General features: G+C 41.9%; 2 protein-coding genes across 2 annotated transcripts; both read right to left on the bottom strand.

The window, feature by feature from the left end:
- Window positions 1-6,450: 6,450 nt before the first annotated feature.
- LOC134881550 (gastrula zinc finger protein XlCGF57.1-like) lies at window positions 6,451-10,803 on the bottom strand. Its single transcript, XM_063908977.1, is given in 3 exon segments — window positions 6,451-8,427; window positions 10,259-10,324; window positions 10,327-10,803. Coding segments are annotated over 3 exon segments (1,962 nt in total). The 5' UTR covers window positions 10,451-10,803; the 3' UTR covers window positions 6,451-6,655.
- Window positions 10,804-14,091: 3,288 nt separating this feature from the next.
- LOC134881549 (zinc finger protein 431-like) lies at window positions 14,092-22,731 on the bottom strand. The gene is given in 3 exon segments (XM_063908976.1): window positions 14,092-16,054; window positions 16,056-16,141; window positions 22,234-22,731. Coding segments are annotated over 3 exon segments (2,037 nt in total). The 5' UTR covers window positions 22,427-22,731; the 3' UTR covers window positions 14,092-14,296.
- Between the last annotated feature and the right edge of the window lie 5,117 nt (window positions 22,732-27,848).

Raw genomic sequence — 27,848 nt, 5'->3', positions numbered from 1 at the left:
TCTCTTGGTTTTTCCTCCCCCCTAACCGTTTTCCCCACTCTTCTCTCCGTCTTATCTCTCTGTCTCCCGCTAAAAAGTCTTTCCCCCCCTCTTTCTCTGTTTCTCTCCCCGTAAATTGTATCTCCCCTGCTCTTTCACCCCTTCTTCTCTGCCTCCGCTACTGTCTTCCCCTCAGTCTTCTAAAGCCCCTTTTCTCTCTGTCTTGCTAAATTTTCTTTTCCCCCGTTTTCTCTCTGTCTTTTCCCTTTTGCCTCACCCCTCACCCCCCTCTCTCGTGCCCCCCCTAACTGCTCTATTCTCACTCTTCTCTCTCCCCTAAATTTCTCGTCTCTCCCTCACTCTTTTTTTTGTCTTCTCCACCCCTAAATGTCTCTCGTCACTTTCTCTCCATCTTGTCCCCCCTAAAACGTCTTCCCCTCAGTTTCCAGGCCCCTTTTCTCTCTGTCTCCCCCTAACTTGTCCCCTTTTTCTTGTGTTTTTTTCTTGAACTTTGTGCTGTGCATGGTTTGCGCTATTAGTTTGTAGAAAAAAAAAAAGGTTTTTTTCAAAGAATATTTTGTTTCTGCAAAATTTTTTCTTTTGGGCAAATTTCCTCATCAGAAAAAGCCCATAAAGATGAGTGTGCTTTGATTGTCACATCCGTGTGGAGTTTTTTGGGCCAGGTTGTGTGGAATGAAGTGTTGCCAGTTGGTGATTGTTTGGTTTTGGTAATGTTTATGCAGTTTGGGTGCAAATGTTGAGGTTTTTTTTGAAATTGAGTGTGTGGTTTTATGAATTCTTTTTGGTTTTGAGAAAAAGAGCCCTTTTCCAAAAAATGTTTCAGGATTGAAAAAAACTGTAATATGTGGAGACAGTGGGAATGGAAAAGTAACATTTGGGGCCACCTGCCCCGGAAAAAAACGCATCGCTCGGTTGGGAATTATTCAAAAAGGGGTAGCGAGTCAGGGGTTTAAAGAAAATGAACATTTTTGGGTTTTTAGCGAAACGGTTGTAGGTGGGTGAAATCAGGGTTTTGGGAGTAACTTACATACAACGGCTTAGGGAATCAGGGGCAAAAAAATAGTGTATTCCCCTACAGAATCAAAACAATTCAATTAAATTTATTTAGAACAATTTATTTTCGGAAGAAAATGAACAAACATTAGAAACAAAAAAATAAACCTTTTTAAAGATTGAAAAAATCTGTTTTTCCCCAGTGTGGTTTGATTGAAGGTGAGGGTTTAAGCCACAACTTCTCCCCCTTTTAAAGACTACCCAGTAAACAAAACGCAGCTGAAGGCTTTTTCTTTTGGGGATTCTCATGTGGGCCTTTAAATTTACTCTTTTGTAAGTTTCTTAAAATGAGAGCTGAATGGTTTTCTCCCGTTGGATTTTTTGTGGGCCCTTTAAAGTTCCACTCTGGTAACATTTCTTTTAAAATTTTGCACGATGGTTTTTTCCCTTGGGATTTTTATGTGTTTCCCTTTTAAAATTCACCCGGGAAAAGACTTCTTAAAAACGACAGCTGAAGTTTCTCGTGTGTGGATTCTCATGTGGGCTTTAATTGTTATCCGGGTAAAAAATTTTTTAAAACGAGCGCGAAGGTTTCCCCCGGTGGTTCTTTTTTCCCCAAAAAAAAAAGTTAAAAAAATTTAAATGTCCCTTCGTGTAAAAGATTCCTTACAAATGAGCGCGGAATGGTTTTTCCCTTTTGGTTTCCGTGTATTTTTAAAAAACTTCCACTTTGTTTAACTTTTTATTACCCAAAAAATGAGCGTTTGGGAAAGGGGTTTTTCCCCCCTTTTGGTTTTTATTTTGTTTTAAATTTCCCTTTTGGTAAAAAATTTTAAAACTAGCGTGTTTGTTTTTTCAGTATAGTTGGATCATGCGATTTTGTTTTTTTTTGGGTTTTGAGTGGTTTTAAAAGTTGGGTTGTTAAAACGATTTTGGTTTTAAGTTTTTGTTTGGGGTTTTGGTTGAAGTTTATGTTTTTTATGGGGTTACCCGTATTTGATGTGTAGGGTTTAGGTTTTAATTTATCTTGGGAAAAGGGGTTTGGGGTGAAATGTTTGGTTTTTTGATGGATTTTTTTTTGGTTTAAGTTTGGGGGGGTTTGGGGTTTTGGAGATTGGGTTTGGGGTTGGGGGGAATTTTTAAAAATGGGGTTTAGGAAAAAAGGGGAAAAAAATAAAAAAGAAGGTTAAAAATTTAAAAGTAATTTTTAAAATTTGGTGTTTTGAAATTGGGGGGAGGGGAAAAAAAAAATTGTTTTTGTTAAAAAATAGTAAACCCCCCTGTTTTTGCGGTTGGGTAAAAAGAAGAGGGGAGGAAAAAGATTAAAAACAAAGCTGGTGAATGTAAATAAAAATGCAAATATAAAGCCGAAACCCTGATCCATGCCTTCATCTCATCCAGATTAGACTACTGCAACAGCAGCCTCTGTGGTACACCATCCAGACTCCTCAATAAACTCCAGTACATCCAGAACTCAGCCGCCGTCTTCTCACCAACACCCGCCCCGTGACCACATCGCCCCTGCCCTGCAGAACCTCCACTGGCTCCCCGTCCCACAACGCATCCAATTCAACATCCTTCTCCTCACCCACAAAGCCCTCCATCACCAGGCCCCCTCCTACCTCACAGACCGGCTCCAGCACCACACTCATTCCCGCAGCCTCTGCTCGTCAGACGCAAATCTCCTCTCACTTCGTCTCAGGACCAAACTCCGGACCTGGGGGGACAGAGTCTTTTCCGTCGCTGCTCCCTCCCTCTGGAACTCACCCCCCACAAACATCCGTGACTGCCCCGACCTCACCGTGTTTAAATCCCATCAAAACTCACCTTTTCAAAACTGCTTTTAAACTGTAAATGAATGTTGTGTTTTAAAGATATTAAGTGTGTTGTTTTAATTATGTTTTGATGAGTTGTTCCTCTGTAAAGTGTCTTTGAGTTTTTAGAAAAGCGCTCTATAAATAAAATGTATTATAATAATAAATCAAACTAAATGAATTAATGTTAAATAATAAATGAAATAATTGCAAATAGCTACCGCCTGCAAACTGTATTTCAGAGAACATTTGAATTCTAATTGTGTGTAGAATAAGTCGAATTTGATAACAAAGAAAACATTCTCAAAGTCCAATCTGACAAAATGACAGATCAGGTGTCACAGGTCATTCAGGACATTCTGATGTGGAACTTCAAAATTACAGCTCTCTAAAATGTGTTGTGTAATTTTCATTTACAGAGACATTATTTTTCTCACACATAAGCAGATAATATTAAAAGTTGTGAGTGAATTTCACGTAGGTGTATATACTAGGCCCTCACAATCCCCACTCCCACCATCTTGTAATCTAACTATTTTAGAACATTATTCTAGTTCTTAGAACATAACATAATTATTCATAAGTATGCAGTGTCATAACTACATCTTTGGCGTTTATAACAAACCAAACCGTTTGAAAATCGGTTCAACGTTGAGTAAGTTCTAGTTATTTAAAAAGTACATGTACCACTACCAACACAATGTTATGGGTGAGCGAGCTGACTGTGGCAAGATGGCCGCCATGTGCGGACGCTCCACTCCGCTGTTAGCAACGCAGACGAGACATCTAGCCTGTATACATATCTATGGTCAGCAGGGCCGCGTTGGGGAGGGACTGAATTGCGCATGCGCGTCTCTTTCACAAAAATCTTTAGGCCTACCATAGACAACGGAAAATGCCAAATTAATCCTTTCAACTCGATTATATTACTTTGGAGATCGTTTCAACCAAAAATCGAAATCACGTTCAAAATTGGGATCATTGCACAGCCCTAGTATATACACGATAATAGACAGACAGATGGACATACAGACTGAATGAAAGACAAGACGGGGCTGGCTTGACCGCAGTAAAGTAAAGGGCGGGAAACGAACACAACAGGAGGGTTAATAAAGAGACAAAGGAACAGACCTGCTTTGTGAATCCGAAGCTGGGGCTGTAAAACAGAGTCCAGTAGTTTCTGGAGTCTCTCGTTCTTCTCTTTTGAACGACACAGTTTCTCCTCGTACTCTGCTATCGTTTTTTCAAACAGAGCAAACATCTCTTCAGCAGAAGCAGTGAGTTGCTGCTTCTTCAACGCGAGCAGCATTTGGACTGTACTCATGTTGACTAAATCACCTTTTCCTGCACACTCCGTTAAACGCACTGTTCCTCTCCATCAAACTCTCACTCTGACTCGTGTTGCTCTGGTGTTTCCAGCTAGCATGCTAAGCTAGCTCCTATAGTCCCAGGTAAACGCTTCAGAAAAAAGGGCACAAAGTCCAGTCTACCTTTATCCAGACACACAGGGGATGGAACAGAGAGAGAGAGAACTGTCGCGACGAGACTCCTTCTGGATTCAGGTTAGAAAGAGCGGGGATCATAACTTCCGGTGCGGTTTGAAAAGCGGGAAAGACTTCTTCTTCTTCTTCTTCTTCTTCTTCTTCTTCTTCTTCTTCTTCTTCTTCTTCTTCTTCTTCTTCTTCTTCTTCTTCTTCTGTAGTTGTACGGCGGTTGGCAAGTAGCTTTATAGGTGCATTACCGCCACCTACTGTATTGGACTGGAATAGAATTATCGACCATATGCAATACATCCGTAATCTAATACTGATCTAATCAATGAAACATACATATGTGTAATAGCAGATCTGCGGGCTCCCATTCTGATCCTGTCAAATATCTCATTACATTCAATATCTTTTTACACTTAGTGTTTATTTTAGTAATATGATCATTCCATGTTCATTTCTCATCCAACCACATACCTACAAATCTAAACACTTTCACTTGCTCTATCCTTTGCCCATACCTCTGTATCTGAGTATCAACCCTTCTTTTCAAAGTGAAAAACACTGTTTTCGTTTTATCTATAGAAAACTTGAATCCCCATGATTTTGACCACTTTTCCACCTCCCTAACCCCCTGTTGTATTTTCTCCTTAATACCATTGATGTTCTTTCCTCTTTTTCACAGAGCCCCGTCATCAGCAAACAATCACCCTCCAATATCTCTTTGAACTTGTGAAAAAACGTCATTTATCAGAATGGAAAAGAGGATTGGACTAATGGTACTGTGTTCCATTTTCCCAGTAGCTGTATCAACGTCTGCGTGTAATCAACAACTGACTGTCTCATCAAACAAACTGTCATGATCCTTGTTTTGTGTCTGTTTCCTGTTTTATTTTGAAATGTTTTCCTTCCGTCATGTCATGTGTACTTTTACTTCCTGTCTTTTGGTTTTCCTTGTGTCTGATTGTTTCCTTGTTGTCACCTGTTGCCCTGTGTTTCTGCCTCCCCTCCCCAGCAGTGGCTTGTGTTGTGATTAGTGTGTTTGTATTTAATCCTGCTTTTGTGTTCTTTGTCAGTTCGTTGTCGTCCTTCATGTGTCAACTCAAGTGTTTTTCATGTCCTGGATTTCCCAAACTTTGTATTTTTGTTAAACAGCTTTTGGTATAAAGCTCGCCTCTGTTTGTACCCATACCCTCCTCCCTTTGTTGCTGCACTTGGGTCCTGTTTCCCCACCCTCGACACAAACAAAGTACAATTAAAAAAACAACAATATTTATTGTCACTTGAACTGAACAATATCAGTATCATACTGTAGATATGTTTAATGTTGCAACATTGTAAAATAATTCTTACAGAGAATAAGTATAATAGGATGGATGTGTGCTTTAAAAGAGTTAATTTTAGTTAGAGAGTGTTAAAGAGCACAGCTTGAGTTCCTTTCTTGGTGACGTTTCAACCTTAACAGTTGCAGCCAGTTAAACATATCAGTGCATCAGAACAGTTTAGGTTTTCTTCGTCTTGAAATTCTCTTCATATGCTTAGTTCTGGACTGTGCTCAGCAGTCCCCGGATTTATAATCGGCTGAAATGGTTAGGACATTACATGTGAAGGTGGTCTCATTGGTGATCATCACCCTTCTTCCCGTTCGCAGTATTTGTCTATCCCTACATTCTCCTCTGTGTTCTCATCCACAAATCGTTTTCCCTCACTGCTTCACTGTGTTTCTCTCCAACAACTCTCCTCACTTTCTCACCGTTACTCTGGCTAACTGTCTCTCCCCTCACTCTTCACTCCGTCTTCAGCAAACTCTTCTCTCCCCTCACTGCTCTCTCTGTGTTCTCTCTCCCACTAACTCCCCTCTCTCCCCTCACTTTTCTCTCCGTCTCCCGCTACTCGTCTCCCACTCACTCTTCTCTCCGTTCTTCTCTCTCCCGCTAATTCGTCTCTCAGCCTCAGCCTATCTTCCCCCGCCTAACTTGTATCTCCCTCACTCTTCTCCACCGGCCCTACTCTCTCGCCTTCTCTCTCTGCCTCCCAAACTCGTCTTACTCTCAATCTTCTCTCCATCTTTTTTCTGCCCACTAACTTACATAAGGTAATCAGGACAAAAATAGGTAAGTGTATTCCCCTACAGAATCAAATACAATCAATTACAATTTATTTAGAACAGTTTATTAACAGGAAGAAAATGATACACAACATTTAGAAACAAAAAACAGTATCATGCTCTGAACGAGTCTGAAAACTCTGTTATCCTCAGTGTGAGTTTGATTGAAGCCGTGAGGGTTGAAGGCCAACACACTTCTGCCTTTTCAAATGACTACGCCAAGTAAATCAAACACTGCAGCTGAATGGCTTTTCTCATTTGTGGATTCTCATGTGGGCCTTTAAAGTTCTACTCCGTGTAAACGATTTCTTACAAACTGAGCAGCTGAATGGTTTCTCTCCTGTGTGTATTCTCAAGTGGGCCTTTAAAGTTCCACTCTGTGTAAAAGACTTCTTACAAACTGAGCAGCTGAATGGTTTCTCTCCCATGTGGATTCTCATGTGTGTCTTTAAATGTTCACTCTGTGTAAAAGACTTCTTACAAACTGAGCAGCTGAATGGTTTCTCTCCCATGTGTATTCTCAAGTGTGACTTTAAAGTTCCACTCTGTGGAAACGATTTCTTACAAACTGAGCAGCTGAATGGTTTCTCTCCTGTGTGTATTCTCAAGTGTGACTTTAAAGTTCCACTCTGTGTAAAAGACTTCTTACAAACTGAGCAGCTGAATGGTTTCTCTCCCATGTGGATTCTCATGTGGGCCTTTAAAGTTCCACTCTGTGTAAAAGACTTCTTACAAACTGAGCAGCTGAATGGTTTCTCTCCCATGTGGATTCTCATGTGTGTCTTTAAATGTTCACTCTGTGTAAAAGACTTCTTACAAACTGAGCAGCTGAATGGTTTCTCGCCTGTGTGGATTCTCATGTGTGCCTTTAAATGTTCACTCTGTGTAAAAGAATTCTTACAAACTGAGCAGCTGAATGGTTTCTCGCCTGTGTGGATTCTCATGTGTGCCTTTAAACTTCCACTCTCTTTACAAGATTTCTTACAAACTGAGCAGCTGAATCGTTTCTCGCCTGTGTGTATTCTCATGTGTGCCTTTAAAGTTCTACTCTTTATAAAAGATTTCTTACAAACTGAGCAGCTGAATGGTTTCTCGCCTGTGTGGATTCTCATGTGTTCCTTTAAACTTCGACTGTCTGTTAAAGATTTCTTACAAACTGAGCAGCTGAATGGTTTCTCTCCTGTGTGGATTCTCATGTGTGCCTTTAATTGTTCACCCCGTGTAAAAGATTTCTTACAAACTGAGCAGTTGAATGGTTTCTCGCCTGTGTGCATTCTCATGTGTATTTTAACACTTCCACTCGTTGTAAAACATTTCTTACAAACTGAGCAGCTGAATGGTTTCTCGCCTGTGTGGATTCTCATGTGTGTCTTTAATTGTTCACCCCGTGTAAAAGATTTCTTACAAACTGAGCAGCTGAATGGTTTCTCTCCTGTGTGGATTCTCATGTGTGCCTTTAAATGTCCACTCTGTGTAAAAAATTTCTTACAAACTGAGCAGTGAAATCGTTTCTTTCCAGTACTACGTTGTGAATCACTGACAGATTCTTGGTTTTTTTTCAGTGAGTTTGAGCCTGATGCAGGTTCTCTGGTCTCCTTCCAATCAGGACTGTCTTCAGTGTCAGCTTCAGAGGAGCCTTCAGTGTCTGGTTCAGAACAGCCTTGAGTTTTGTCCTCAGTCTGTGGTTGTAAACCGCTCTCTGGATCCGAGTTCCTGTTTGGTTGTGGTCCTCGACAGTCCTCTCCATCAGTTCCTGTTTCCATGTGTTCAGCCTGTATTTGATGAAACTGTAAGGACTGAGGTTTCTCATCATCTTCACTCTTCACAGGGACAGGAGTGAATGTAGACTTGGTGACATCAGCCCCCTCCAGCTCTTGAAGCTCCTCTCCCTTCTGACTGCTCCAGATTTCCTCCTGTTCCTGTTTAATGTGTGGGGGGGGCTCTGGGTCTTCCTGGTCCAGATTGGAGCTCCACTCCTGCCGTTCAGGGACAACCTCTTCCTTAACCACCACCAGCTGCCGGACGTCTGCAGGAAACAGGAAACACAAAGTAAAAACAGTTAAGTGTTAGAATATAAAATGTAATCACCTTTACAATTTGAGTCGTTTTGCAAATTTGACCGGGACCACCAAAGTAAGACTGCGGTCCAGCCTGCCTCGTCCTCGGAAAACATAGTCAAGCCAGCCCCCTCGTTGTTTTGCGGTGTGCGTATAAAGTAAGAGCGTGGAGGAACAGATTTCAAAACAAAGCTGTTGAATGTAAATAAAAATGCAAATATAAAGCCGAAACCCTGATCCATGCTTCATCTCATCCAGATTAGACTACTGCAACAGCAGCCTCTGTGGTACACCATCCAGACTCCTCAATAAACTCCAGTACATCCAGAACTCAGCCGCCGTCTTCTCACCAACACCCGCCCCGTGACCACATCGCCCCTGCCCTGCAGAACCTCCACTGGCTCCCCGTCCCACAACGCATCCAATTCAACATCCTTCTCCTCACCCACAAAGCCCTCCATCACCAGGCCCCCTCCTACCTCACAGACCGGCTCCAGCACCACACTCATTCCCGCAGCCTCTGCTCGTCAGACGCAAATCTCCTCTCACTTCGTCTCAGGACCAAACTCCGGACCTGGGGGGACAGAGTCTTTTCCGTCGCTGCTCCCTCCCTCTGGAACTCACCCCCACAAACATCCGTGACTGCCCCGACCTCACCCTGTTTAAATCCCATCAAAACTCACCTTTTCAAAACTGCTTTTAAACTGTAAATGAATGTTGTGTTTTAAAGATATTAAGTGTGTTGTTTTAATTATGTTTTGATGAGTTGTTCCTCTGTAAAGTGTCTTTGAGTTTTTAGAAAAGCGCTCTATAAATAAAATGTATTATAATAATAAATCAAACTAAATGAATTAATGTTAAATAATAAATGAAATAATTGCAAATAGCTACCGCCTGCAAACTGTATTTCAGAGAACATTTGAATTCTAATTGTGTGTAGAATAAGTCGAATTTGATAACAAAGAAAACATTCTCAAAGTCCAATCTGACAAAATGACAGATCAGGTGTCACAGGTCATTCAGGACATTCTGATGTGGAACTTCAAAATTACAGCTCTCTAAAATGTGTTGTGTAATTTTCATTTACAGAGACATTATTTTTCTCACACATAAGCAGATAATATTAAAAGTTGTGAGTGAATTTCACGTAGGTGTATATACTAGGCCCTCACAATCCCCACCCCCACCATCTTGTAATCTAACTATTTTAGAACATTATTCTAGTTCTTAGAACATAACATAATTATTCATAAGTATGCAGTGTCATAACTACATCTTTGGCGTTTATAACAAACCAAACCGTTTGAAAATCGGTTCAACGTTGAGTAAGTTCTAGTTATTTAAAAAGTACATGTACCACTACCAACACAATGTTATGGGTGAGCGAGCTGACTGTGGCAAGATGGCCGCCATGTGCGGACGCTCCACTCCGCTGTTAGCAACGCAGACGAGACATCTAGCCTGTATACATATCTATGGTCAGCAGGGCCGCGTTGGGGAGGGACTGAATTGCGCATGCGCGTCTCTTTCACAAAAATCTTTAGGCCTACCAAAGACAACGGAAAATGCCAAATTAATCCTTTCAACTCGATTATATTACTTTGGAGATCGTTTCAACCAAAAATCGAAATCACGTTCAAAATTGGGATCATTGCACAGCCCTAGTATATACACGATAATAGACAGACAGATGGACATACAGACTGAATGAAAGACAAGACGGGCTGGCTTGACCGCAGTAAAGTAAAGGGCGGGAAACGAACACAACAGGAGGGTTAATAAAGAGACAAAGGAACAGACCTGCTTTGTGAATCCGAAGCTGGGGCTGTAAAACAGAGTCCAGTAGTTTCTGGAGTCTCTCGTTCTTTCTTTTGAACGACACAGTTTCTCCTCGTACTCTGCTATCGTTTTTTCAAACAGAGCAAACATCTCTTCAGCAGAAGCAGTGAGTTGCTGCTTCTTCAACGCGAGCAGCATTTGGACTGTACTCATGTTGACTAAATCACCTTTTCCTGCACACTCCGTTAAACGCACTGTTCCTCTCCATCAAACTCTCACTCTGACTCGTGTTGCTCTGGTGTTTCCAGCTAGCATGCTAAGCTAGCTCCTATAGTCCCAGGTAAACGCTTCAGAAAAAAGGGCACAAAGTCCAGTCTACCTTTATCCAGACACACAGGGGATGGAACAGAGAGAGAGAGAACTGTCGCGACGAGACTCCTTCTGGATTCAGGTTAGAAAGAGCGGGGATCATAACTTCCGGTGCGGTTTGAAAAGCGGGAAAGACTTCTTCTTCTTCTTCTTCTTCTTCTTCTTCTTCTTCTTCTTCTTCTTCTTCTTCTTCTTCTTCTTCTTCTTCTGTAGTTGTACGGCGGTTGGCAAGTAGCTTTATAGGTGCATTACCGCCACCTACTGTATTGGACTGGAATAGAATTATCGACCATATGCAATACATCCGTAATCTAATACTGATCTAATCAATGAAACATACATATGTGTAATAGCAGATCTGCGGGCTCCCATTCTGATCCTGTCAAATATCTCATTACATTCAATATCTTTTTACACTTAGTGTTTATTTTAGTAATATGATCATTCCATGTTCATTTCTCATCCAACCACATACCTACAAATCTAAACACTTTCACTTGCTCTATCCTTTGCCCATACCTCTGTATCTGAGTATCAACCCTTCTTTTCAAAGTGAAAAACACTGTTTTCGTTTTATCTATAGAAAACTTGAATCCCCATGATTTTGACCACTTTTCCACCTCCCTAACCCCCTGTTGTATTTTCTCCTTAATACCATTGATGTTCTTTCCTCTTTTTCACAGAGCCCCGTCATCAGCAAACAATCACCCTCCAATATCTCTTTGAACTTGTGAAAAAACGTCATTTATCAGAATGGAAAAGAGAATTGGACTAATGGTACTGTGTTCCATTTTCCCAGTAGCTGTATCAACGTGTGCGTGTAATCAACAACTGACTGTCTCATCAAACAAACTGTCATGATCCTTGTTTTGTGTCTGTTTCCTGTTTTATTTTGAAATGTTTTCCTTCCGTCATGTCATGTGTACTTTTACTTCCTGTCTTTTGGTTTTCCTTGTGTCTGATTGTTTCCTTGTTGTCACCTGTTGCTCTGTGTTTCTGCCTCCCCTCCCCAGCAGTGGCTTGTGTTGTGATTAGTGTGTTTGTATTTAATCCTGCTTTTGTGTTCTTTGTCAGTTCGTTGTCGTCCTTCATGTGTCAACTCAAGTGTTTTTCATGTCCTGGATTTCCCAAACTTTGTATTTTTGTTAAACAGCTTTTGGTATAAAGCTCGCCTCTGTTTGTACCCATACCCTCCTCCCTTTGTTGCTGCACTTGGGTCCTGTTTCCCCACCCTCGACACAAACAAAGTACAACTAAAAAAACAACAATATTTATTGTCACTTGAACTGAACAGATATTCAGTATCATACTGTAGATATGTTTAATGTTGCACTCATTTAAAATAAATTACAGAGAATAAAGAAAATAGCTTCTGGAAATGTGTGCATCTTAAAAGAGCTTAATTTTAGAGAGAGTAAATAAAGAGCAGCAGCTTGAGTTTCCCTTTCTCTGTGTGAACCGTTTCACACCTTAACAGTTTCAGCCAATTATAGAACATATCAGTCTGACACATCAGAACAGCTGAGCAGTTTTAAGGTTTGTCTTCCTGTCCCTCTGATATTCCTCTCCCTCACTGACTGTCTTTAGTTCAGAGGACTGAGCTCCAGCCTGTCCCCCGGATTTTAAATCGGGCTGAAATGGTGTCAGGACCATTCTCACATGTGAAGGTGCTCATTGGTGATCCACTCACCCCCTTCTCTCCCTGTCTCCCGCTAACTCGTCTCTCCCCTCACCCTTCTCTCTGTGTTCTCTCTCCCACTAACTCGTTTCTCCCCTCACTGCTCTCACTGTGTTCTCTCTCCCACTAACTTGTTTCTCCCCTCACTCTTCTCTCCGTCTTCTCTCTGTCTCCCACTAACTCTTCTCTCCACTCTCTCTTCTCTCCGTCTTCTCTCTCTGTCTCCCGCTAACTCCTCTCTCCCCTCACCCTTCTCTCTGTGTTCTCTCTCCCACTAACTCGTCTCTCCCCTCACTCTTCTCTCTGTCTTCTCTCTCTGTCTCCCGCTAACTCCCCTCTCCCCTCACTTTTCTCTCCGTCTTCTCTGTCTCCCACTAACTCGTCTCTCCACTCACTCTTCTCTCCATCTTCTCTCTCCCGCTAATTCCTCTCTCCCCTCAGCCTTCCGCTAACTTGTATCTCCCCTCACTTTTCTCTCCGTCTTCTCTCGTCTCTCGCCTCACTCCTCTCACCGCATTCTCTCTGTGCCCCCCCTAACTCGTCTCTACTCTCACTCTTCTCTCTCCTGCTAACTCGTTTCTCATGTCACTCTTCTCTCCGTCTTCTCTCTCCCGCTAACTCGTCTCTCCCCTCACTCTTCTCTGTGTTCTCTCTCCCACTAACTCGTTTCTCCCCTCACTCTTCTCTCCGTCTTATCTCTCTGTCTCCTGCTAACTCGTCTTTCCCCTCACTCTTCTCTCTGTCTTCTCTCTCCCGCTAACTTGTATCTCCCCTGACTCTTCTCACCGCCTTCTCTCTCTGCCTCCCGCTAACTCGTCTCTCCCCTCAGTCTTCTAATCGCCTTCTCTCTCTGTCTGCTGCTAACTTTTCTCTCCCCTCAGTTTTCTCTCTGTCTTCTCTCGTCTCTCGCCTCACTCCTCTCACCGCCCTCTCTCTGTGCCTCCCACTAACTCGTCTCTATTCTCACTCTTCTCTCTCCCGCTAACTCGTCTCGTCTCTCCTCTCACTCTTTTTTCTGTCTTCTCTCTCCCGCTAACTAGTCTCTCATGTCACTCTTCTCTCCATCTTGTCCCACTAAATCGTCTCTCCCCTCAGTCTTCTCAGGGCCTTCTCTCTCTGTCTCCCGCTAACTTGTCCCTTCTTCTTGTGTTTATCTCATTGTAACTGTATGTGCTGTGCATGGATGTTGCGCTCATTAGTTGTGTAGAAAAATAAATAAGGTTTGTTTCAACAGAATATTTCTGTTTCTGCAAATATTTCTTTGGTGCAGAATTCTCCTCATACAGAAAAAGCCCATAAAGATGAGTGTGCTTTAGATTGATCACATCCGTGTGGAGTTGGTTGGACACAGTGCCTTGTGATGTGAATGAAGTGTGTGCCAGTTGGTGATAGTTTGGTTTTGGTAAGTGTTTATGCAGTTCTGGGTGCAAGATGTATGAGGTATTTTGAACATTGAGTGTGTGGTTTTATGAATTCTGTTTTGAGTTTTGAGAAAATGAGCCCTGTTTTCCAAAAAATGTTTCAGCGATTGAAAAAAACTGTAATATGTGGATGACAGTGGAACTGGACAATGTAACATTGGCGCCACCTGCCGGTAAGAAGACGCATCGCTCGGTTGGCAATTATTCAACAAGGAATAGTCGAGTCGAGGGGTTAAAGAAATGAACATTTGTGATTATTAGCGAATCGGTTGTAGGTGGGTGAAATCAGGCTTTGGGAGTAACGTATTACATACAACGGCATTAGGTAATCAGGACAAAAATAGGTAAGTGTATTCCCCTACAGAATCAAATACAATCAATTACAATTTATTTAGAACAGTTTATTAACAGGAAGAAAATGATACACAACATTTAGAAACAAAAAACAGTATCATGCTCTGAACGAGTCTGAAAACTCTGTTATCCTCAGTGTGAGTTTGATTGAAGCCGTGAGGGTTGAAGGCCAACACACTTCTGCCTTTTCAAATGACTACGCCATGTAAATCAAACACTGCAGCTGAATGGCTTTTCTCATTTGTGGATTCTCATGTGGGCCTTTAAACTTCTACTCTCTTTGTAAGATTTCTTACAAACTGAGCAGCTGAATGGTTTCTCTCCCGTGTGGATTCTCATGTGGGCCTTTAAAGTTCCACTCTGTGTAAACGATTTCTTACAAACTGAGCAGCTGAATGGTTTCTCTCCTGCATGGATACTCATGTGTGCCTTTAAATTATCACTCCGTGTAAAAGATTTCTTACAAACTGAGCAGCTGAATGGTATCTCGCCTGTGTGGATTCTCATGTGTGCCTTTAAATGTTCACTCTGTGTAAAAGAATTCTTACAAACTGAGCAGCTGAATGGTTTCTCGCCTGTGTGGATTCTCATGTGTGCCTTTAAACTTTGACTATTTATAAAAGATTTCTTACAAACTGAGCAGCTGAATGGTTTCTCTCCTGCGTGGATTCTCATGTGTGCCTTTAAATTATCACTCCGTGTAAAAGAATTCTTACAAACTGAGCAGCTGAATGGTTTCTCGCCTGTGTGGATTCTCATGTGTGCCTTTAAACTTTGACTATTTATAAAAGATTTCTTACAAACTGAGCAGCTGAATGGTTTCTCGCCTGTGTGGATTCTCATGTGTGCCTTTAAATGTTCACTCTGTGTGAAAGAATTCTTACAAACTGAGCAGCTGAATGGTTTCTCGCCTGTGTGGATTCTCATGTGTGCCTTTAAACTTCCACTCTCTTTACAAGATTTCTTACAAACTGAGCAGCTGAATCGTTTCTCGCCTGTGTGTATTCTCATGTGTGCCTTTAAAGTTCTACTCTTTATAAAAGATTTCTTACAAACTGAGCAGCTGAATGGTTTCTCGCCTGTGTGGATTCTCATGTGTTCCTTTAAACTTCGACTGTCTGTTAAAGATTTCTTACAAACTGAGCAGCTGAATGGTTTCTCTCCTGTGTGGATTCTCATGTGTGCCTTTAATTGTTCACCCCGTGTAAAAGATTTCTTACAAACTGAGCAGTTGAATGGTTTCTCGCCTGTGTGCATTCTCATGTGTATTTTAACACTTCCACTCGTTGTAAAACATTTCTTACAAACTGAGCAGCTGAATGGTTTCTCTCCTGTGTGGATTCTCATGTGTGCCTTTAAATGTTCACTCTGTGTAAACGATTTCTTACAAACTGAGCAGCTGAATGGTTTCTCGCCTGTGTGGATTCTCATGTGTGTCTTTAAAATTCGACTATTTATAAAAGATTTCTTACAAACTGAGCAGTCAAAAGGTTTCTTTCCAGCACTGCATCTTGAATCACTGACAGATTCTTGTTTATTTTTCAGTGAGTTTGAGCCTGACGCAGGTTCTCTGGTCTCCTTCCAATCAGCACTGTCTTCAGTGTCAGGCTCAGAAGAGTCTTCAGTGTCAGGCTCAGAAGAGTCTTCAGTGTCTGGCTCAGAAGAGTCTTCAGTGTCTGGCTCAGAAGAGTCTTGAGTGTCTGGCTCAGAACAGTCTTGAGTGTTGTCCTCAGTCTGTGGTTGTAAACCGCTCTCTGGATCCGAGTTCCTGTTTGGTTGTGGTCCTCGACAGTCCTCTCCATCAGTTCCTGTTTCCATGTGTTCAGCCTGTATTTGATGAAACTGTAAGGACTGAGGTTTCTCATCATCTTCACTCTTCACAGGGACAGGAGTGAATGTAGACTTGGTGATATCAGCCTCCTCCAGCTCTTGAAGCTCCTCTCTCTTCTGACTGCTCCAGAGTTCCTCCTGTTCCTGTTTAATGTGTGGGGGGGGTCTCCGGGTCTTCCTGGTCCAGATTGGAGCTCCACTCCTGCCGTTCAGGGAGAACCTCTTCCTTAACCACCACCAGCTGCCGGACGTCTGCAGGAAACAGGAAACACAAAGTAAAAACAGTTAAGTGTTAGAATATAAAATGTAATCACCTTTACAATTTGAGTCGTTTTGCAAATTTGACCGGGACCACCAAAGTAAGACTGCGGTCCAGCCTGCCTCGTCCTCGGAAAACATAGTCAAGCCAGCCCCCTCGTTGTGTGCATATAAGGTAAGAGTGTGGAGGAACAGATTTCAAAATGGCCCCCCGTCCCACAACGCATCCACTTCAAGATCCTTCTCCTCACCCACAAAGCCCTCCATCACCAGCCCCCCTCCAGCACCACTCATTCCCGCAGCCTCTGCTCCTCAGACGCAAATCTCCTCTCACTTCCTCCCAGGACCAAACTCCGGACCTGGGGGGACAGAGTCTTTTCCGTCGCTGCTCCCTCCGGAACTCACCCCCCACAAACATCCGTGACTGCCCCGACCTCACCCTGTTTAAATCCCATCAAAACTCACCTTTTCAAAACTGCTTTTAAACTGTAAATGAATGTTGTGTTTTAAATATATTAAGTGTGGTGTTTTAATTATGTTTTGATGAGTTGTTCCTCTGTAAAGTGTCTTTGAGTTTTTAGAAAAGCGCTCTATAAATAAAATGTATTATAATAATAAATCAAACTAAATGAATTAATGTTAAATAATAAAAGAAATCATTGCAAATAGCTACCGCCTGCAAACTGTATTTCAGAGAACATTTGAATTCTAATTGTGTGTAGAATAAGTCAAATTTGATAATAAAGAAAACATTCTCAAAGTCCAATCTGACAAAATGACAGAGCAGGTGTCACAGGTCATTCAGGACATTCTGATGTGGAACTCCAAATTAAAGCGCTTCAAAATGTCTCATTTAAGCAATATTTTTTACTCATTTTCAGATTAGGATTAAGAGGAAACGGTGTGTTCCCAGGAACTCATTTCACTTCAGACTGATAGAACACCACCTCAGAGTGTCACTCAGACAATATCAGGACATTCTGATGTGGAACTTCAAAATTACAGCTCTCTAAAATGTGTTGTGTCATTTTCATTTACAGAGACATTATTTTCTTACACATAAGCAGATAATATTAAAGGTTGTGAGTTAATGTTGTTTTGTGTGTGTGTGTGTGTGTGTGTGTGTCAAGCACCCAGGCACCAGGTCAGAGTCAGAGGAGTGACAGTGTCGTCTAAGAAAATAGGGCAGCAACTTACCGGAGTAAAGGTAGACTTATTAGTTTAAGATAACTCATAAAAGATTTCATTAGGTTAATAGCATAATTGCCCAAGTCATATTTGAATGTGCCATCTTTGTATGCAGCGTCAAAAATGACTTACAGTCGCAAATGCCCCGCGTAACGTAACGTTATTGGTAGTTTAAGTTAATTGGGCCCGGTGCCAACTCAGTGTCACTAACGCGACTAAACTAATTAGACTAACACTGTCCCGTCGTCCCGTGGACATAAAAATATGTATTTGGGATGATAATTCATATCCTCCGAGATGCAGTCGGGAAGAAAATGTTAGTTTCTTTGCATTGAAAATGCACATATCACTGTTCCTATAACGGCGTGAAACTTCTTGCAGCACGAGACTCATACACAGACTCTTGCACGAGACTGACGCCCGTTTAAACAATTTCTGCTGCTGACTGTATTTTCAGATGAGCTTGTTGAAATATTCTTCTAAGAAGAGAAAGACACTAGATGAAGATGACGCTAATCAGGTCTCATTAGCCTTTTACTGACTTATAAATGATGATGGTTTGGTAAAAAATTGTGTTCACACTTGTAATCAGATGTGATGTGAGTGTAAATTATCAGCAGTGGAACAAAGATGTGAAGGAGAGCAGAGTACAGCAGGGGGGGAGCCGAGTGAAGGAGCAGGACAGCAAAGTGATGGTGCAGGAGAGAGATGAGAGTAGAGAAAAACCTAAAGCGAAGCACAGGCTATCAGGCTGGGACCCTAAATGGGTTGAAAAAAATAGCCGGTTCCACTCATGGCTCTACCACACGGATAATGGTGAGTGTTGATGAACCTTTCTTTCCTGTCTTATTTTTTTGCATAATACACATGTCAATATTTCTGTTAAATAATAAATACATTCAGTGTATTCCATTGTAAGAGCAATGATAAATAATGCCACTTTACTCTGTCCCTATAGGAATGTTCTGCCGCTTATGTCGGCAGCATAAGCAGGCACCAAAAAGAGGAACGGGGAAGCGGCCATTAATTGAGTCAGGCTGTCAACTTTACCGAGTGGATTACTTGAATAAGCACATGAGTACGGAGCACCACACACAGTGTGAGCTCACAGGCCTTACTGGCACAAGGTGAATTAATAGGAAGTTATTTAAATTGATGGAGCAGATCTTAAGTACGACCTGCTTTGTCTTGCAATAACATATTTGTACCTGCTTTGCATAGGTTCCTCTGTTGTGGCTGCCTTTGATCCAATCATTGTATTGGAGCATGAGGCAATCATCGGGGGGTTTAAATGCCTCTACTATTTAACCAAACGAGAGCCAGCACATCACACAAATTATCCAGCTCTTCTTGAGCTAGCCGAGTTGCTAGGATGTGACTATTTCAAAAAGCTGAAGGTAAATAATTATCATGCTACTGTGTATTGTTTACATTTGCATATCATCACTACAAGTCAGCTTGCCTCAATCTCAAAACTACATTTAATATGTTTTACTTTCAGATTGGAAAAACTACCAACTACCGGTCTCATATAATAATAGATGATATGTTGGAGATGTTGGCTGCAGTGGTGGACGAGCCAATCCTCAGAGGAGACAGAAATCAAGAAGTGTCCAGTAGCCAAGGGTCTCTATGGATTCTGCTCCACCTACCGCTTTGTTGCTGCAGTCTATCTCCAGGCTGATGTGTTGCCACATCTTGCTCGCCTGTCAAACGTTTTCCAGAAGGAAAATGTCAACTTCTTGGCAATAAAAGAGCAGGTCCATTAATCTATTACTTTAACATGTTTCTCCCTTAATAAGAGAGTAGAACCAGTTACACCATTAAAGCATGACATTTTGGATTCAAGGAAAAACATTTTTGTGACTGCCTTTCAGGTCCCAGTGACAATGGCATGTCTGAGAGCCATCAGGGATGCTGGTGATGCACAGCCGCTTGGATCTTTCTTGGCCCAGCTCCACAATGACCTGGATGACCCTGCAGGATTAGGGGCCTTTGAAATCAGTCATGAAGAGGAGAGGGGAAGGAGAGGCAGAGGCCAGGTGGAGTACACCAGAGACATGCTCTGGTCCCGGTTCAGGACACAGGTAGTTAAATGTAGAACTGAGTTAGTGGAGTAATTCAGTGTTGAAAAGCTACCTTGAAATATTTTGAGTAATTGTATTTTCTTTTTTTCTTGTCTGTCCTGTTTACTTGTCACCTTTCACCTATGTATGTTATTATTGTTATTGTGTTATTTTAATTTTCATTGTATTTTGTATTACAGGGCACTTCTGGGAAGTGGACCTAAATCTTAACTTATCTCCCTGTGTACAGGTTTCCATTATCAAACTCAGTACTCATTTGGTTTTTTGTACCATGTTTAAGTAATGGAGCCATATCTGATATGATGGTCTCCTGGACCGCCTGGACAGGAGATTTCAAAACCTGGGGATAATTGGAGCTTTCCATGTGCTGGGACCCAAGGCACTTAAAGAACATGATGCTGTCGTCACTGAAGACCTCAAGAAACTGTCCAAAATATTCCTGCAGCAGCAGCAGCCTGAAAACACTCTGCTGCAGGAATGGTCATCCTACAAGCAGCATTTACTCACATGAGCTTTTAAAGTAAAATGTTAGGTCCAAATTAATGGGGGAGTTCAGCAGAAAGATGATGGAGTAACCTATTTAATGACATGTCTGCCCACTGTGTTTAAGGTGTTTCAGGATATGGACCAAGTAACAACAATGGAAAAACTGTCATCCCAGAATGACGAGTGGGCACAGCTGTATCCCTCCATGAGCCAGCTGGCAGCCATTGCCCTGACGGTTCCCATCTCAAGTGTGAACTGTGAGAGGGATTTTTCAACGATGAATAGGGTAAGACATTTAATAATATATCATCAGACACAAACTAGAAACACTTTTAAAATGATTATGGTGTAGGAAATTGAGAGAAACAATCTCTTATTGTTTCCATTTGTAGGTGAAGACTGACTTGAGAAACAGGCTGCAGGGGGATCACCTTGCAGCATGTATGCTCCTGAGCATCAGCGGGCCCCCTCTTGGAGAATTTCCATACAACAGAGCCTTAGAGCTCTACTATAAAAAACCCAGAAAAATCAATTGTTCTGAGCCTGGGTGCAAACTTTGCCACTGATACAAAACAAGAAATGATTATTTATTTATTTAATTTGATGGTTTTATTTATACATTCTGCCATTTTTAACAACTGGCCATTCAATCAATAGGTTGTAAAAGTAAAATCTGCCTTCAAGTGTCATTAGTTTACGCCGCCATGGCTCGCCGGAGTGCCTGCCCCCGCTGCTAGAGGAAACAGTGCAATAGTCAAATCTGTGGGAAAACAATCTGACAATAGTCCAAACTGAGAAATGTCTCCTTAATTTCCCCATGCTTATTAATTATTATAATTATCATAATAATTATTATTAGTTATGATATTATTATACTAACTCCAATTTCAGGATTTGTTGTGCGACGGGCTCTGAAGAAGCTGTCCTGTGATGTCTGCCGTGACAGACACTGCATCTGCCATCAAGGACCAGAGCTACCACCTGCTGTCTCTGAAAAACAATGGAGGCCTGGTGATTCCATCAGAGGGAACAGTGAGGGTCGTCAGGGCAGCAGAGTGGGTCATTCACCAGGCCTCAGCAAGTTGCAAACGATCACAGCCCATCAAACTCCTAGAGATCATGTACATTGTACGGAAGAAGATGGGGTCAGAGGATGTGTTAGCGCTCGGGGAGCACATCGGCGACCCGCAGTAACGCATAGACAGCCAGCACCGTACGCTGTGTCCCTGTTTTTTAAGCTAAGGCTACACCACATCGCTAAAATGACTACACTTAGCTTACAGAGCAACAACATGCGACAAACGCTCAATAAAACTGAAGAGTTTATCGCCGGCCACTAGAGGGCAGTGTCACTGCAGTTTCAACATTGTTCATTCACTCCGCCTCGAGTTGAGACGTTCGTCCACTCATTCAGACTGTTCCCACTATTATATTATACTATATATATATATTATACTGTTATACTACTATACTCTGTTTCGTGGTATATATTTGTGTTGAGTAAATTGCATGGATGTAATACTTTGTCAGCTTATCTTGCTGCATTACTCTGTTTCAGGGTGTCGTCATCCTTGTCAATAAATTACGGAAACTGACATTGAGGAGTGTGTTTCTTCAAAAACAGTCCTTTTCAAAGGGCATTAGCCCAATGTGGGTCTTCCCGTGAGGATGGACACTGGGTTTCAGCTGCCCTCAAAGCCCCCATCACCACCCCACTCCCACCATCTTGTAGTCTACCTATTTTAGAACATTATTCTAGTTTTTTAGAACATAACATAATTATTCATAAGTATGCAGTGTCATAACTACATGTTTGACGTTTATAACAAACCAAACCGTTTGAAAATCGGTCCAAAATTGAGTAAGTTCTGGTTATTTAAGAAGTACATGTACCACTACCAACACAATGTTATGGGTGAGCGAGCTGACTGTGGCAAGATGGCCGCCATGTGCGGACGCTCCACTCCACTGGTCAGCAATGCGGACGAGACAGCCTGTATACATATCTATGGTCAGCAGGGCCGCGTTGGGGAAGGACTGAATTGCGCATGCGCGTCTTTCACAAAATCTCTAACCCTACCAAAGACAACGGAAAATGCCAAATTAATCCTTTCAACTCCATTATATTAATTTGGAGATCGTTTGAACCAAAAATCGAAATCACGTTCAAAATTGGGATCATTGCACAGCCCTATACACGATAATAGACAGACAGATGGACATACAGACTGAATGAAAGACAAGACGGGGCTGGCTTGACCGCAGTAAAGTAAAGGGGGGGAAAGGACACAACAGGAGGGTTAATTAAGAGACAAAGGAACAGACCTGCTTTGTGAATCCGAAGCTGGGGCTGTAAAACAGAGTCCAGTAGTTTCTGGAGTCTCTCGTTCTTCTCTTTTGAACGACACAGTTTCTCCTCGTACTCTGCTATCGTTTTTTCAAACAGAGCAAACATCTCTTCAGCAGAAGCAGTGAGTTGCTGCTTCTTCAACGCGAGCAGCATTTGGACTGTACTCATGTTGACTAAATCACCTTTTCCTGCACACTCCGTTAAACGCACTGTTCCTCTCCATCAAACTCTCACTCTGACTCGTGTTGCTCTGGTGTTTCCAGATAGCATGCTAAGCTAGCTCCTATAGTCCCAGGTAAACGCTTCAGAAAAAAGGGCACAAAGTCCAGTCTACGTTTATCCAGACACACAGGTGATGGAACAGAGAGAGAGAGAACAGTCGCGACGAGACTCCTTCTGGATTCAGGTTAGAAAGAGCGGGGATCTTCTTCTTCTTCTTCTTCTTCTTCTTCTTCTTCTTCTTCTTCTTCTTCTTCTTCTTCTTCTGTAGTTGTACGGCGGTTGGCACCTAGCTTTATATGTGCATTACCGCCACCTACTGTATTGGAGTGTGGAATAGAATCATCGACCATATGCAAAACATCCGAGATCGCGGATACAAGCGGCCGAATTAGTTGGCCGATTGGTGTGTTTGTATTTAATCCTGCTTTTGTGTTCTTTGTCAGTTCGTTGTCGTCCTTCATGTGTCAACTCAAGTGTTTTTCATGTCCTGGATTTCACAAACTTTGTATTTTTGTTAAACAGCTTTTGGAATAAAGCTCGCCTCTGTTTGTACCGGGTCCTGTTTCCCCACCCTCGACACAAACAAAGTACAATTTAAAAAACAACAATATTTATTGTCACTTGAACTGAACAGATATTCAGTATCATACTGTAGATATGTTTAATGTTGCACTCATTTAAAATAAATTACAGAGAATAAAGAAAATAGCTTCTGGAAATGTGTGCATCTTAAAAGAGCTTAATTTTAGAGAGAGTAAATAAAGAGCAGCAGCTTGAGTTTCCCTTTCTCTGTGTGAACCGTTTCACACCTTAACAGTTTCAGCCAATTATAGAACATATCAGTCTGACACATCAGAACAACTTAACAGTTTTAAAGGTTTGTCTTCCTGTCCCTCTGATATTCCTGTCCCTCACTGACTGTCTTTAGTTCAGAGGACTGAGCTCCAGCTGATCAAGCCAGCCCCGTCTTTCATTCAGTCTGTGTCCATCTGTCTATTATCGTGTATATATTAGGGCTGTCAACGTTAATGCGTTAACGCCCGCGATTAATCTTGAAACTACGGAGCCCCTAAGGTGACATGAAAAAAAAAAAAAAAAAGTTTACTTTCACTTGCTCACGTGAAAGTTTCACGTGCTCACGTGAAAGTTTCACGTGCTCACGTGAAAGTTTCACGTGCGCACATGAAAGCTGTAGATTGATGTAGCCTGGCCCATAGGGCTACTGGAGACAGTCAGTGAAAGAAATGACTACAGTAGGCTACAGGAGTTAGTTGCGCTATATTTCAATCTCGGTCTTTATTATAAGGACATTGCTGCTTTGCTCGCAAGTCGTCACCATTTTCACGTGCGTCACCAGTTTCACGTGCGCACGTGAAACTTTCACGCGAGCACATGAAACTCAACTTTTTTTCTTTTTTTTTTTCATGTCACCTTAGGGGCTCCGTATGAAACCATAACGCGTTAAAACATTTTTAACGCAAATGAATCACATTATCAAGTTTGACCCAAACTTCCTACCGTAATTCCAGCGCGCATTTTTACCTGGCTGAATTAATGAAAGGCCTCACAAACACAGGTAACACGATGACTGAGGAGGCGGTCCCTGGTGTGCTTAACGGTACATTTCGTTTAAAAAAATTTCCAGACGGAAGTTTAGATAAAATCAAAGTTGTGTGCACATATTGCAGTGATGAACTGTCTTTCCACCGAAGCACAACGAGCCTGAAGTACCATCTTCGGGCAAAGCACATCTTTGCTGATGCTAGCAAATATGCTAGCACTGAGACAGCATCAAGCCGTGTTCGCCAAACTACACTGGCAGAGTGCAGCAAGGGCAAGTCTGTCCACAGAGCGACAACAGCTAAGCTAACCAATGCTATCGCTAAAGGGATCCCCGTTGACTGCAGGCCCATCAACATCGTTGAAGACCAGGGGCTTCAAGGTATTATCCAGATCGCCTCAGATGACCCATCATACAAGCCATCTGCTAGGGGAACTATTGTCACAAGAATTCATGAATTGTTTGGCAGCGAAAAGGCAAAGAAGCGGAGCAGTTGGCACAAGCTACATTTATTGCACCGACTGGAGACCACTGGACATCAGTAAGGAACCATAACTACCTCGGTGTAACAGCACACCTAAGCGATGACAAATGGCAACTGCACTCGTTCGCTGTCGGTGTGGTGAAAACAGGGGAAAGGCATTTTGCAGAAGCATGTGCTAGTCAGTTTCTTGAAGTTGCAAAGGAGTGGGAGATTACAGACAAGGTCACCACTATAGGAACAGACAGAGCGCGTAATATGATCGCGGCAGCAAGGAGTCTACCATTCGAGCACATGCCCTGTGTAGCGCACATTATACAGAGGGTAATCACGGTGTCTCTCCGTGACAGCGGGTTTGACGGTGCTTTAGCCAAGTGCCGTAAAATAGTCGGACATTTCAAACACAGTCCTGCAAACACAGCAGAGCTGAAACTTCAGCAAGCCTCTCATGGGCAAGAAGAGCAGTCACTTGTCCACGCGTGTCCAAAACAACAAAGACCCACTGAAGGCAACGCTAGCACAGCAGAAGCACAAATTAGCCATGCTAACCTCAGCTGAATATGACAGTGCTGGCAACGTTGGAAACACTGCTGGAGCCATGCAGGTAAGGTGACTTCCCATCTCCAATACTTATCATCTCCAATTTTATTTTCTGGCAAATACAATTAATACAATAGTCACTTTGTTCTTGTATGTCAGAAATAATTTTAGGCCTGTCCCCTAAATGGGTGTTAAATGAATTAAAAGTGTACTCATTAATACTGTTGGTTTTGTGTGTTTGTAGGTATGTCACTGAGCTCCTGGGTGGTGACATATATGTGTCCTGCTCTGTAGTGCTGCCTGCACTCTGCCACCTCTTGCGTACAATGGAGGTCTCAGATGTTGACCCTGCCTACATAGTGCGCTTCAAGACTGCATTCACAGAGGACCTCAACAGACGAAAGGACAACACAAACCTGTTATGGCTAAAGGTAGCAACAGCTCTAGATCCCAGATTCAAGGACCTCAAGTGCCTGCCCAGAGCAGAGAGGGAAGAGGTGTGGCAAAAGCTGAGTGAGATGCTGAAGGACAGAGAACCTGCATCACAGCCATCCAGAGAGGAAATTGAACCAGAGCCACCAAAGAAGAAGAAGATGGCCCTCCTACTGATGGGGTCAGAGTCTGATGATGAGGCACTGTCCACAGACAAAACTGTAGACGGGTATAAAGCAGAGCCTAGTGTCGGCAGAGAGGCATGTCCACTACAGTGGTGGACGGCACACACAGGTGCTCATGGTAAGCTGGCCTATATTGCACAGAGGTACTTGGCTACACCTGCCTCAACAGTGCCATGTGAGAGACTGTTTTCTTTGGCAGGCCACATTGTGCAGAAGAAGAGGTCCGCTCTGTCATCTGAAAATGTCAACAAGCTGGTCTGCCTGAGCCACTGGTTGAAAGAAAAGTAGAGTGTATGAACAGGTGGACTGGAGTCATGTCACACAAGTTCACGCTGTTTAAAATAATCTTATTCAACTAAGAGTGTGAAAAGGGACTGCTCACTTTGTACCTTCAAAGACACTATGGCATTCAGTTTGTTAAATAGGCCCACTGTTACTCACTACAGCATTCATTTGGGTGAGATGTTACTTTGCAAATCTCTTTACAGGCAAGCTGTTTACATTCACTTTGTAGCAGACGTCACTTTGTAACTGTGTTTATGTGGTTGTCTGCTAATCCTTCTAGTCTGCAGTTCATTACGGATGTTGTGGGCAATGCCAAGCACTCCCTGACACTTCTTACTCAGCAAACTAATAGATTCTAGTTCAGAAATTATCACAACTAAGCTGAGATCTTTTAATAAAGTAAACACTTTGATTCTTCTAACCAGTTTGTCATGCATTTCTTTATTCCAACACCACACATGATGTATTTGTTTTATCTCCCCCCAAAAATACAAGTAATACTAGTATTTTAAACTTGTGATTAATCACAACCTGTTATTGTGATTAACTCGATTCCATTTTTAATCGTTTGACAGCACTAGTAGGTGACAGCTGAAGGTGTGTTCACTCTTACATGAATAAAACCACTGAGTAAATTTAAATACGTGAGTAAATGTATCTCACAAAGACTCCTCCGCTCTGTGTGTTGCAGGGATCGGCTGGGAAGCAGAACTGAGGAAGAAAAGAATCCAGGGCAACCATTGAACTTATAAACCACAGTTGTGTCTGATTGCATGCATTTCTTTCCGTTAGAATACACATTTATATCCATATTCTTGTTACAGCAACATTATAAAAACTCCTTATTCTGAGTCTGTGTTTGGCTTGTTTGCTTAATTCTCTTCCAAATAAAAGTGTTTCATCCCATCCATCAGGTGCTGTCATTCCTCTACATAACACAGCCTTTGCATTTGTCTCATGAAGGGCTGCACAATTCATTCAGAGTCGACTGAAATGTACAAATTGCAGTAAGCACAATATCTTAAAAGGCTAAGTAGCATTTTGAATGAAGTCATTTGAAGTTACAGACAGAAACCAACATCTCACCCATAATAATTGTTTACATTTATCACTGATATACATTTGAAATGTGTGTTTTTGAAAGTGTCCTTTGATATTTTACGGAGAGGGAGAGAACACTGTCCTCAAATAAACTAAATCCAAAAGATGCTCTAGTGATGCCGACAGTAAGGATGAATATTTATAACCTGCCTTCTTTTTTATTTTGAATGCTACTTTAACTGTGTTCACACGTGAAGAAAAGCTGACCAAAGCTTGTGCTGGTAGATAATCCTCTAATGAATAAAAAACGGGACATGGAGCTGTCCATTTAATGATCAGTGTCACCCACAGCTGAAAGGAGAGGATATTCAACAGGTAGAAATGCTCTGTTACAGATAAAAAATACTGCATTTAAAATCCAATTTAATAAATGTGCAGAAGTTTTAGCTTCAGAATAAATATAACGTACCAAAAGCTCCGAATAAAATGTGTTTTTATATTAAAAGGATAATTGTTCTATTTTTATATTATAATTCCTTGATTTACTTTTACATTTCTCTCTAAATTTTACAATATTTATAATAATACAACAATATTTCCCTTTGTTTTGTAGTGGAGCAGAAGTATGAAGGAGCAGGAGTCAGAAAATCCTCTAATAAAGACATACCTCCACCACGGACCACCGAGAGAAACACATGGCTTAAAAACCTCTGATGCATTAAATACCAGCCTGTTTCAGAACCAATACACTTGAAAAATATTAAGGTAAGTCTTGTCATCTAAAATATATCATTTATTAATTTGCAGGTGACAAACTAAAGCAACCAGATGACTGGATGTGTC

The sequence above is a fragment of the Eleginops maclovinus genome, chromosome 19 (assembly GCF_036324505.1).
Source record: "Eleginops maclovinus isolate JMC-PN-2008 ecotype Puerto Natales chromosome 19, JC_Emac_rtc_rv5, whole genome shotgun sequence".
In the NCBI taxonomy this organism is placed as follows: Eukaryota; Metazoa; Chordata; class Actinopteri; order Perciformes; family Eleginopidae; genus Eleginops; species Eleginops maclovinus.
The sequence above is the reverse complement of the archived record's forward strand: the minus strand, read 5'-3'. Positions and strand labels throughout refer to the sequence as shown.